This window comes from Trachypithecus francoisi, unplaced genomic scaffold (assembly GCF_009764315.1).
Source record: "Trachypithecus francoisi isolate TF-2019V2 unplaced genomic scaffold, Tfra_2.0 Lachesis_group20, whole genome shotgun sequence".
NCBI lineage: Eukaryota > Metazoa > Chordata > Mammalia > Primates > Cercopithecidae > Trachypithecus > Trachypithecus francoisi.
The window spans coordinates 13,076,153-13,088,318 of NW_022681466.1; the positions used below are offsets into that span (position 1 = coordinate 13,076,153).

The 12,166-nt window shown below is 46.6% G+C and overlaps 1 protein-coding gene across 1 annotated transcript in view; it reads right to left on the reverse strand.

The window, feature by feature from the left end:
- Positions 1-12,166, reverse strand: part of NPLOC4 (NPL4 homolog, ubiquitin recognition factor) — a 78,686-nt gene that overhangs the window by 35,664 nt on the left and 30,856 nt on the right. Inside the window, exons 8-11 of the mRNA XM_033182604.1 lie at positions 10,771-10,950; positions 6,312-6,398; positions 2,902-2,973; positions 1,788-1,914 (exon numbers count right to left, since the gene is read on the reverse strand). Of these exons, the coding sequence (XP_033038495.1) occupies positions 1,788-1,914; positions 2,902-2,973; positions 6,312-6,398; positions 10,771-10,950 (466 nt within the window). The remainder of the gene's footprint in view (positions 1-1,787; positions 1,915-2,901; positions 2,974-6,311; positions 6,399-10,770; positions 10,951-12,166) is intronic.

A 12,166-nucleotide genomic window follows, 5' to 3' on the forward strand; every position in this document is an offset into this window, starting at 1 on the left:
ACATGTGAAAGATGCCTATCACTATTCAAAAAGTATATTCATTTCAAAAATCAATCTAAATGCACCTTACATCAAGGAACTAACTGCAGGCTAGGCAACACAGCAAGACTTCGTTTCTGTTAAAAATTTAAAAATGAGGGCCGGGCGCGGTGGCTCAAGCCTGTAATCCCAGCACTTTGGGAGGCCGAGACGGGTGGATCACGAGGTCAGGAGATCGAGACCATCCTGGCTAACACAGTGAAACCCCGTCTCTACTAAAATACAAAAAACTAGCCGGGCGAGGTGGCAGGCGCCTGTAGTCCCAGCTACTCTGCAGGCTGAGGCAGGAGAATGGCGTGAACCCGGGAGGCGGAGCTTGCAGTGAGCTGAGATTGCGCCACTGCACTCCAGCCTGGGCAACAGAGAGAGACTCCGTCTCTGGGGGGAAAAAAAAAAATCTAAAAATTAGCCGGGCATGGTGGTGCATGCATGTAGTCCCAACTACATGGAAGGCTGATGGGGGCGGATCACATGAGTCCAGGAGTCACACCAGTGAGCTGTGACTACACCACTGCGCTCCAGCGCTCCAGCCTGGGTGACAGAGCAAGAACCTGTCTCAAAAAAACAAACAAACAAAAAGACACAAAAACCTGGCAAGTTCAAGAATATGCAGCAAAGTGCAAAAACTTCTGCAGTCAGCTTGAACACTTTTCTTTCTTTTTTAAAAATATGTTTTATCTATTTTTTGTAGAGATGGGGTCTTGCCATGTTGCCCAGGCTGATCTCAAACTCCCAGTCTCAAGGGATCCTCCTGACTCAACCTCCCAAAATGCTACAATTACAGATGTTGTAATCCCAGCACTCTGAGAGGCCAATGAGGGAGAACACCTGAAGTTAGGAGTTCAAGACCAGCCTGATCAACAAGGCAAAACCCTGTCTCTACTAAAAATACAAAAATTAGTCGGGTGTGGTGGTGTGCACTTACAATTCCAGCTGTAGGCTGGGGCACGAAAATCACTTGAACTCAGGAGGCGGACGCTGCAGTGAGCCGAGATTGCGCCACTGCACTCCAGCCTAAATGACAGAGTGAGACTATCAAAAAAAAAAAAAAACCCGCTTTTTTCTTTTTGAGATGGAGTTACTCTGTCGCCCAGGGGAATATCCTTGTCCATATATACACACATATATATACACACACACACATATACACACACATACACACACACACACACATACATATATTTATTTTTTTCTTTTCTTTTTTTGAGTCTTGCCCTGTCACCCAGGCTGGAGTGCACTGGCACAAACTCAGTTCTCTGCAATCTCCACCTGCTGGGTTCAAGCGATTCTCCTGCCTCAGCTCCTTGAGTAGCTGGGATTACAGGTGCCCACCACCACATCCAGCTAATTTTTGTATTTATAATAGAGATGGTGTTTCACTATGCTGGCCAGGCTGGTCTCGGGACTCCTTGACCTCAAGTGATCCACCCACCTTGGCCTCCCAAAGTGCTGGGATTATAGGCGTGAGGCACCGTGCCCGGCCAAAAAAGTGGACTTTTAAGGACAGCACTGGCCTAGAGGAGAGCTCTGTGGAGGTCCTGATTCTGTTGTGAGTTTTGGGGTTTGTGTTCATAGTTTTATGCTGTTAAGTTCCGAATTTTTACCATAAAAAGAAAGGAGGAATTTACATCCCACAAGCCCAGTAACAAAGTCCACTATAACTAAGTTAAGGATAAAAGGCTACCAAAAAGAGGAACAAAACTATTAACGAGGTGGTAATATTTACATTACAACTGTCCCTGTTTTACCTGTAGCCACTGCAGTAACAAACTTGGATCCAAAATGTCCATCGGGAGAGAGCCGGCACATGTTGGGATGCTTGTTCTGGAAGTCTCCTGCAGTGATGCACTCTTCTGAACTTAGGAAATAGGTGTCCTAAGACAAGAGAAGCAGCCTATCAATTTTACAGCATCATGCCAAATATGTTTCTATTTCTTCATTAAAAAATAAGAACTAAGTCAGGCGCAGTGGCTCACACCTCTAATTCCAGCACTTTGGGAGGTGGAGGTGGAAGGCCCACTTGAGGACAAGAGTTCGAAACCAGCCTGGCCAACACAGCAAAACCTGGTCTCTAGTAAAAATAAAAAAATTATCTGGGTATGGTGCCGCACACCTGAACCCAGGAGGAAGCTGTAGTGAGCCGAGACTGTGCCACTGCACTCCAACCTGTGCGAGAGAGCAAGACTCTGTCTCAAAAAAATAAAAAATAAGAACCAAACTATAAAACTCAAAACCACTTTGAAACAAGTATGTGCAATCCCTAACCATTACCAATTCCTCATCTGAAACCACCCATGACTACGAAGGCCAGAAGCACTACGCAAACCAGCCGCCATGGGCTGAGCCCTGAAAGCCACTGCTTTGTAAAGGTAAGATGGGTTTAGCTCTATGAGACCAGGAGATCCGGCCTTCATTGATCAAGACAACCTTCTTGAAAAATAATGGGGCCTGAGGGTTGGGTGCAGTGGCTCACGTCTGTAATCCCAGCACTCTGAGAGGCCGAGGCGGGCAGATCACGAGGTCAAGATCAAGACCATCCTGGCTAACACAGTGAAACCCTGTCTCCACTAAAAATACAAAAAAATTAGGCAGGCGTGGTGGCGGCGCCTGTAGTCCCAGCTTCTTGGGAGGCTGAGGCAGGAGAATGGCGTGAACCCGGGAGGCGGAGCTTGCAGTGAGCTGAGATTGCACTACTGTACTCCAGCCTGGGTAACAGAGCGAGATTCCGTCTCAAAAAATAATAATAATAATAATGTGGCCTGAAAGCTAGAACCAGAGGTGCAAAGAGACCCTGAGAATGCAGGCCAGTGCCATCTGTAACCAAGCCACAGGGCCACATGCACATTCCTATCTCCACCTCACCTTATTTCGACTGTAGCGGACTGTACCCTTTCGGGTATCTTCTGAGACGAGGTCTGTAAATATCCAGCCAACCTTAATAAAAAGGAAAGTATCTTTTAAACATCTCTTTAAGATAGATGATGAATGGTTGGGTGTGGTGACTACGCCTGTAATCCCAGCACTTTGGGAAGCTGAGGCAGGAGAATCATGAGGTCAAGAGATCGAGACCATCCTGGCCAACATGGTGAAACTCCGTCTCTACTAAAAATACAGAAATTAGAGTGCAGTGGCTCATGCCTATAATCCCAGCACTTTGGGAGGTTGAGGCGGGTGGATCACCTGAGATCAGGAGTTCGAGACCAGCCTGACCAATATGGAGAAACCCTGTCTCTACTAAAAATACAGAATTAGCCAGGGTAGTGGCACATGCCTGTAATCCCAGCTACTCAGGAGGCTGAGGCAGGAGAATCACTTGAATCCAGGAGGCAGAGGTTGCGGTGAGCCGAGATTGCACCATTGCACAACAGCCTGGGCAACGAGAGAGAAACTCCGTCTCAAAAAAAAAAAAAAAATTAGCTGGACATGGCTGGGCGCGGTGGCTCACGTCTGTAATCCCAGCACTTCAGGAGGTCAAGAGGGCGGATCACAAGATCACGAGGTCAGGAGATCAAGACCATCCTGGCTAACACGGTGAAACCCCGTCTCTACTAAAAATACAAAAAAATTAGCCGGTTGAGACGGCAGGTGCCTGTAGTCCCAGCTACTCAGGAGGTTGAGGCAAGAGAATGGCGTGAGCCTGGGAGGTGGGGCTTGCAGTGAGCCAAGATCACGTCACTGCACTCCAGCCTGGGTGACAGAGTGAGACTTCATCTTAAAAAAAAAAAAAAGATTGGCCGGGCGCGGTGGCTCAAGCCTGTAATCCCAGCACTTTGCGAGGCCGAGACGGGTGGATCACGAGGTCAGGAGATCGAGACCATCCTGGCTAACACGGTGAAACCCCTTCTCTACTAAAAAATACAAAAAACTAGCCGGGGGAGGTGGCGGGCGCCTGTAGTCCCAGCTACTCGGGAGGCTGAGGCAGGAGAATGGCGTAAACCCGGGAGGTGGAGCTTGTAGTGAGCTGAGATCCAGCCACTGCACTCCAGCCTGGCAGACAGAGCGACACTCCGTCTCAAAAAAAAAAAAAAAAGACAGATGATGAATGTTTTCTGGCTTTTGCCCAGACAGCTTAAAAAGAATGTTCTCAGTCAGAAGCTCCTTTTTGTGAGCCAGCTTAATCTACATCAATGGGTTCCTCAAGTAAGATGCCAGGCCACACCCAGGGATCTCCATCTCTGTTCAGTAGAAACTGGCCACGCTCCCTCTGGTGCTGCTGCGTTAGAGATGAGTTTCTTCAGCACCAACTCTGCCCAGCACCATGCTGGATGCAAGAGACACAGCAGTGAGTGAGACCAACAGAAGGTGGGTAAAAAAGGCACTTAAACTCCCAAGAGGAAGACAGACAACAGGCAAGCAAATAAACATTTCATAGAGTAGGTCTTTCCCGACAAGCTAAGAAAAAGGATTCCTAGAGAAAGGCGCTTAAGATAAAAGGGGAAATAGAATGCAGACTTCACAGAGCTGCTCCTGGGAGCTCCAGTTCAAGGCCAGAAGGAAGCATCTGAGGGTATCGGGATCTGAAACCCGCAACCCAGCACCCCCTGCACGTTCAGTGTGGCAGTGCCTGTGTGCTGTGGGATCCTCAGGCCCGCCTCTGCCTGTGAATTCCTCCACCAGAAGCCTGTCGCAAGGCCGCAGGAGTAGCACTTGGGTCCTGGCAGTTGTCACTTCTGTCCTTGGGAAGGATCTGTGGCCCATGACTCTCCCCAGCACTACCTGACACACAACTCTTCCCATCCATCCCCAGCAGATATGACCAGCACACTGGGAGACTTTCACTGTCTTTAAAGATGCCCCAGTGAATGAAAACCCAAGGTGATGGCAACAGAGAAAATGAGACTTAAAGGATTAATGTAATTAAGCAGTAAATAAAGCAGAATCAAAATCAAACTAAGAAATATAAGGGCTTAGAAACTCATATTTTGAGCCAGGCATGGTGGCTCATACTTATAATCCCAGAACTTTGGGAGACCAAGGCGGGTGGATCATCTGACGTCGGGAGTTCAAGACCAGCCTGGCCAACATGGTGAAACCCCATCTCTATTAAAAATACAAAAATTAACCGGGCGTAGTGATGGGCGCCTATAATCCCAGCTACTCAGGAGACTGAGGCAGGAGAATCACTTGAACCCGGGAGGCAGATGTTGCAGCGAGCCAAGATCATGCCACTGCACTCCAGCCTGGGTGACAGAGCAAGACTCCTAAAAATAAAATAAAATAAAATAAAATAAGAAACTCATGTTTTGAAAAAAAGTATTTAAGTAATTTCAAGATTATGAACTATAAGACTACAACAAATTAGGCCAAAAAATTGGACCAATCTCTTTTCAACAAGAGAACTTCCAGAATTTGAACCAAAATATGACGCTAAATGAAGAGGCTGACTCCTTGTTAGAAACAGGATGTTTCTTTCCTAAGAGAGTAAAACGGTGTGTGGACTGCTCACTGACACCAGGTTTTAAGTCACATTTGCAGTCTCACCCCCTTCATCTGTAGAGAGGATGAAATAATCTAGAGATTATTTTTCACAGTCTGAGATGATTAGGAAATAAAGGATAAAACATACTTACTAATATTAAACTTATATGTTCAAATTCATGGCTCTACATGAATTTATAAAAATCGTTCCTGGGAACTTTATCAATGATGTCAGATAAACCAGATCAACAGAATAAAAAAGGAAATCCTTTTCTCGTTTTCTAACTGTTCCATGAAACTAGGAAGAACCATAGGCTCAGAGAGCTAAATTATCAACAGGAAATGAAACGATGATTGATGACGGAACAGCAGAAGCTCCAAGTGCACGCCACGGAACATGAGCGCTGCCAACGGAACGCCAACCTTGACTGTCCTCGGCTTCCAAGCTACACGAAGGGACGGCTCAGGCAGAAGGGACACACATGCACGGGGGAGCCAGCAGGGGTGCAGCTGGGGTGTGTGACTCCTGCTTCTATTTCCCACTTGAAGCAGTCCTCAAGAAGTGTGGCTGGAAGGCTGAAATACAACAGCCAGATCCGCACTGGGATTTTTTGTGTGTGCGTGTGTGCTCAAGAAAACGTTCTCATTTTAGTTTAAGTCAGAGGAACATAAAAGCTATTGGTGCCCAATAAACACACGTGAAGTTTCAAAACGTATGGTGCCTGCACCTGACCTTGTGCAGCTGGGGAGAGCCCGTCCCCAACACAGCCCAGCCACTCCCCCAACTCTCCCTGGCCTGGATGCTCAACAGAGCCTGGCCACGCCCCCTGCTTGGCTGCCGGATGCCTCAGTACCTTCCGCAGGCCAAGTTTGGCAGCAATTTCATCGACCACTTCAGCTTTTGGATCCTCAAGAAGCTCCAAGCTGTTCTGTGTACCAATCTGCAGGGAACCAAAGGGAGAAGACGGATTTAGAGCAGAGGGCTCAGGAAGCAGCACTCCAAGCCCTCCCAATTCCAGCTCCAGGTCACAAGGAGTGCTGGGGGCCTCCTAGTCAGAAAGGAGAACTACAGCCACAGATAAAACACATGCGACACGCCTCCTGGCTTCTCTAAGGTTGCGCTGTGCCTTTTACCAGGACTGCAAAACATGTGGCACACAGGGCCCAGCTGATGTGTGTGAAACGGTTCTGCATCAGGAGCGCTCAGGACTAAGGGGAGGTCTATACTCCTGCCTGTTTTAAAAGTTCCTTCATCAGGAAATGAAGTTATTTTCAAACTTCCTTGGATAAGTAGCTTCACTTCAAACAGCTTTGGCTAAATTAGGCAAGACTCAAAAACTGTAAGGTAACGTCCTTTCCCAGAAAACAGGCCTGGACAATCTGTGTGGCGCTCCACAGAGACAATGCGCTTGGCCTCACAGCTCAGGCACTGAGTTGGAGAGACACTATGAACTCCACAGACAGCGATGAGCTCATCAACCCTAAGGAAGGGAAAAGGCATTTGAAAATCAGCCACCTCCTTCCATCTGGCACAGAGCAGTCGATGAGTTGTGGCTTCGACTGGCTCCCATGCAACTGAAACCAGCCACGGGACATCACTTCCCAGACTGGACCAAGCTTACCAAAATCGTGAATGTTCACTTAAATGTAGCCTGCGGGTCATTAATAGGTATCATTTCATGCAGAAACCCCAGCAATAAGAATAGGGAAGGTAAAGGTAATCCCAAATTGAGTTGCAGTAACTGGACATATCCTTGCAAATTAGTCAAAATCTGGCAAAACCACAAAGAAGTTTACATTTGCTGGGTATTACCCATATGGAGGTCATTAATACCTCCAGAACATAGGTTAAACCACAAACTCAAGAGAAAAATCTGAGGAAAAGGAGTTGTTTAATGACATGTGGCAACATAAGCAAATTTTTGTGTGTGTATTTTTAGTAGAAACGGGGTTTTGCTGTGTCGGCCAGGCTGGTCTTGAACTCCTGGCCTCAAGTGATCTGCCTTGCCCCTACAAAGTGCTGGGATTACAGGCGTGAGCCACCACGCCTGGCCTCAATTATACTTTTTAATAGAACCACTGAGCTCTCCATGAAAGAGACTCCTTAAAAAAACTGAATGGGAATACTTTGTGCTTGGAAAAGCAGCAGACTGAGAACAGCATGTGACCTAAGGGTGGAGACTTCACTGGCGGGGTCTCTACTGCCATCTAGTGTCTCTTTTTAAAAGAACCATGGCAAGGGCCTCATGAACCACGACATCTATTGTTAGGCAAAGATACCAAAACTGTCACTGAAAATCCATATAAATACAGCCAAGAAAGACACACATTCGTGCAGGGGCCACCAGCAAGCTGTCCACCAGCTACCACCCATGCACAAGCGGCAGTTTCAGACTCTAATCAGCAACCTCTGAGAGCCGCTGCAGGGCACCCCAGCCCGCCTCCCAGTCAGGTTATTTAAATAGGAAGCCAGTCATCCAGTCATCTCCACAAGACAGTGTTAGGTGGAAAAAGTGCACATAATATAGTATACGCACAAAGAAACGAAGGATACTATGATTGTGTGTGCATGCATGTGTGAGTGTATCTGCTTACACTAAAAATGTCACACATACAAAAAAAACAAAACTAGCCAGGCTCAGTGGCATACATCGACAGTCCCAGCTACTTGAGAGAAAGATAAGAAGATCTCGCTCAGGAGATCCTCTTACAAAACAAAACAAAACAAAACAAAGCAAAAAATCAAACTTTTGCCAGGCACAATGGCTCATGCCGGTAATTCTAGTACTTTAGGAGGCCAAGGCAGTAGGATCACTCGAGGTCAGGAGTTTGAGACCAGCATGGGCAACACAGAGACCCTCTCTGTATTAAAAAAAACAAAAAATGCCGGGCGCGGTGGCTCAAGCCTGTAATCCAGCACTTTGGGAGGCCGAGACGGGCGGATCACGAGGTCAGGAGATCGAGACCATCCTGGCTAACACGGTGAAACCCCGTCTCTACTAAAATATACAAAAAATTAGCCGGGCGAGATGGCGGGCGCCTGTAGTCCCAGCTACTTGAGGCTGAGGCAGAGAATGGCGTAACACGGAGTTGCAGTGAGCTGAGATCCGGCCACTGCACTCCAGCCTGGCGACAGAGCGAGACTTCGTCTCAAAAAAAAAAAAAAAAAAAAAAAATAAAAAAAAAAAAAAAATAAAAAAAAAATAAAAAACAAAAACAACATCAACAACAACAAAAAAACGAACAATTAAAAAAATCAGGCCAGGCGCAGTAGTTTACGCCTATAATCCCAGCACTTTGGGAGGCTGAGGCGGGTGGATCACGAGGTCAGGAGTTTGAGACCAGCCTGACCAACATGGTGAAACCCCGTCTCTACTAAAAATACAAAAATTAGCCAGGCATGGTGGCGGCACCTGTAATCCCAGCTATTCAGGAGGCTGAGGCAGGAGAATCACTTGAACTGGGAGGTGGAGGTTGAAGTGAGTGGAGATCGCGCCACCACACTCCAGCCTGAGCAACAGAGTAAAACTCTGTCTCAAAACTAAAAAAAAAAAAAAAATCAAACTTCAGGAAGTCCAACTAAAAAGATTTTAGGCTGAGCATGGTGGCTCACACTTGTAATCCCAGAATTTTGGTAGGCTGAGGCGAGTGGACTGTGTGAGCCCAAGAGTTCCAAATCAGCCTGGGCAACATGGCGAGATCTGTCTCCACACACACACTATATATATATATGCGCATACACACACACACACACACACACACACACACACGCACATATATGTCAGGCATGGTGGTGCACGCTTGTAGTCCCAGATACTTGGGAGGCTGAGGCAGGAGGATTGCTTGAGCCCAGGAGGGCTGCAATTGGGGCTGCACTGAGCCGTCATGGGACTACTGCACTCCAGCCTGGGCAACAGAGTGAGACGCTGTCTCAAAAAGAAAACAGGTTTTAAATTCTAGGGGCTACCTCTAGAGGAAAGCAGGGTAAAGGGAAATGAATAAGCCTTGTTTGTAAATATGACTTTGGAAATGTGCACATTTTTTTTCTTTTTCAACTTTTAAAAATACTTCTGGCTGGGCACAGTGGCTCATACCTGTAATCCCAACACTTCAGGAGGCCAAGATGTGAAGATCACTTGAGACCAGTAGTTCAAGACCAACCTGGGCAATATAGCGAGACCCTGACTCTACCAAAAATTTAAAAATTAGCTTGCATGGTGGCATGCACCTGTAGTCCCAGCTACTCAGAAGTCTGAGGCAGGAAGATCGCTTGAGCCCAGGAGGTCAAGGCTGCAGTAAGCCATGATTGCACAACTGCACTCCAGTCTGGGCAACAGAGCAAGACTCATCTCTAAAAAATAAATAAATAAAAATTAAAAATTTCTAACATAACAGCTAATGTAAAGAATTTTACAATGAATACTCATATACCCATCACTAGATTCAGCATGAACATTTCCTATGCACTATCTGTCCCTCTAGTCACCCATCAATCCATTTTTCTATTGGATTTCAAGTAAATTACAGACATAAATGTACTTCTCCCTAAATAGTACAGCATGCGTATCACTAACTAGCATTCAATATCTGTTTAGTTTTTACTTTTGCAATAAAATGTATGTAAAACACACTATATAAATATTATACACAATTACAAAACAAATTAAAATTTATATAAATATACACACATAGCCCAGTTCCTAAAAACTGGAAATACAATGTGTAAGTGGTTGGTGGCATAATCATACTGAGAGGGCCTTCCAAGCACAGTGACTAGCTGTGTACACACCCTACAGATACACCCTCAGGACACTTCTTTCTCCTCCAAACAAATCTTAAGTTGTTTTCAGTCCTATTTTGGTGGCAGTTTTGCTATTCTGGTGACACTCTGGTGATTCGTGCTGAGGTGTGTCTGTGGCCTTCTCCATGGCCCCTAAGACAGTGACTGCTGCACAGCGGAAGAGACACAGAATGACACAAGGAGGACTGAGCACCTGGACACTACGGAGGCAATGAGCATACCTGGACACAGACAGCAGACGAGATAAAAACACTGGATCAATAGTGGCAAAGGTACCGGGTGTGTAAGAAAATATCCTCATCCTTAGTAACTGAAGTAACTATCCAATATACTGAAGGCTTTAGGAGCCACGCTCTCACTCTCCAATAACTCAGAAAATGTTGTGCATCTGCACCGGCGTGTGACAGAGGGTGCACAAACAACAGAGAAAACAGGGCAAGGCCTCACCGAAAGGGCATCCCCCACAGCCTCCAAACACAGAAACTCAGGAACTTGAATCCCGTCATGTTTACCTGAGGTGGTTCATAAATCGCAGCCACTTCAGCCCTGATGCCAAGGGGAATGTCTTTGTGCTCCGTGTACCGTCCATATAAGTACCCAAAATGCTGGTTCCCTGTCTTTCTCCAGAAGTCAAGAAAGCGGTCAGCGACGGTGTGATTCTCAAACATGATATTGTCCACATGCCTGTACTTCTGTAGAGTTAACAAGAGTGGGCTGATGAAAACATGCCATCAAAAATAAATCACTTGTTTTTCTAGCACAAACCATTCATAAGTATATTTTACCTAGTTCTTTAAAAAAACAAACCAATAGGGAGTGATGGTGCATGCTTGTGGTGCCAGATACTCAAGAGGCCGAGGCTAGAGGATCACTTGAGCCCAGGAGTTCAAGTCCAGCCTGGGCGACAGAATGAGACCCCTGTATCTTAAAAAATAATCATCTGGGCCGGGTGCAGTGGCTCACACCTGTAATCCCAGCACTTTGGGAGGCCGAGACGGGTGGATCACGAGGTCAGGAGATCGAGACCATCCTGACTAACACAGTGAAACCCCATCTCTACTAAAAATACAAAAAATTAGCCAGGCGTGGTGGCAGGTGCCTGTAGTACCAGCTACTGGGGAGGCTGAGGCAGGATAATGGCGTGAACCTGGGAGGTGGAGCTTGCAATGAGCCAAGATGGCACCACTGCACTCCAGGTGACACCAAGACACCATCTCAAAAAATAAAAAAATAGGCCGGGCGCGGTGGCTCAAGCCTGTAATCCCAGCACTTTGGGAGGCCGAGACGGGCGGATCACGAGGTCAGGAGATCGAGACCATCCTGGCTAACACTGTGAAACCCCGTCTCTACTAAAAAAATACAAAAAATTAGCCGGGCGAGATGGCGGGCGCCTGTAGTCCCAGCTACTCGGGAGGCTGAGGCGAGAGAATGGCGTAAACCCTGGAGGCGGAGCTTGCAGTGAGCTGAGATCCGGCCACTGCACTCCAGCCTGGGAGACAGAGCGAGACTCCGTCTCAAAAAAAAAAATAAAAATAAAAATAAAAATAAAAAAATAAAAAAAATAATCTGCTATTCTATTCAAAAAAATAAAAACAATAAACATTACTAAAGAAAAAAACCAGTCAGGTGTGGTGGTTTATGCCTGTAATGCCAGCACTTTGGGAGACCGAGGCAGGCAGATCTCTTGAGGCCAGGAGTTAAACCTCAAAAATTATTCAACACAGTGAAACCCTGTCTCTACTAAAAACACAAAAATTAGCCAGGTGTGGTGGCTCATGCCTGTAGTCCCAGCTACTCGGGAGGCTGAGGCAATAGAATCGCTTGCACCTGGGAGGCGGAGGTTGCAGTAAGCTGAGATTGCACCAACTGCAATTCAGCCTGGGCTACAGAGTGAGACTCGGTCTCAAA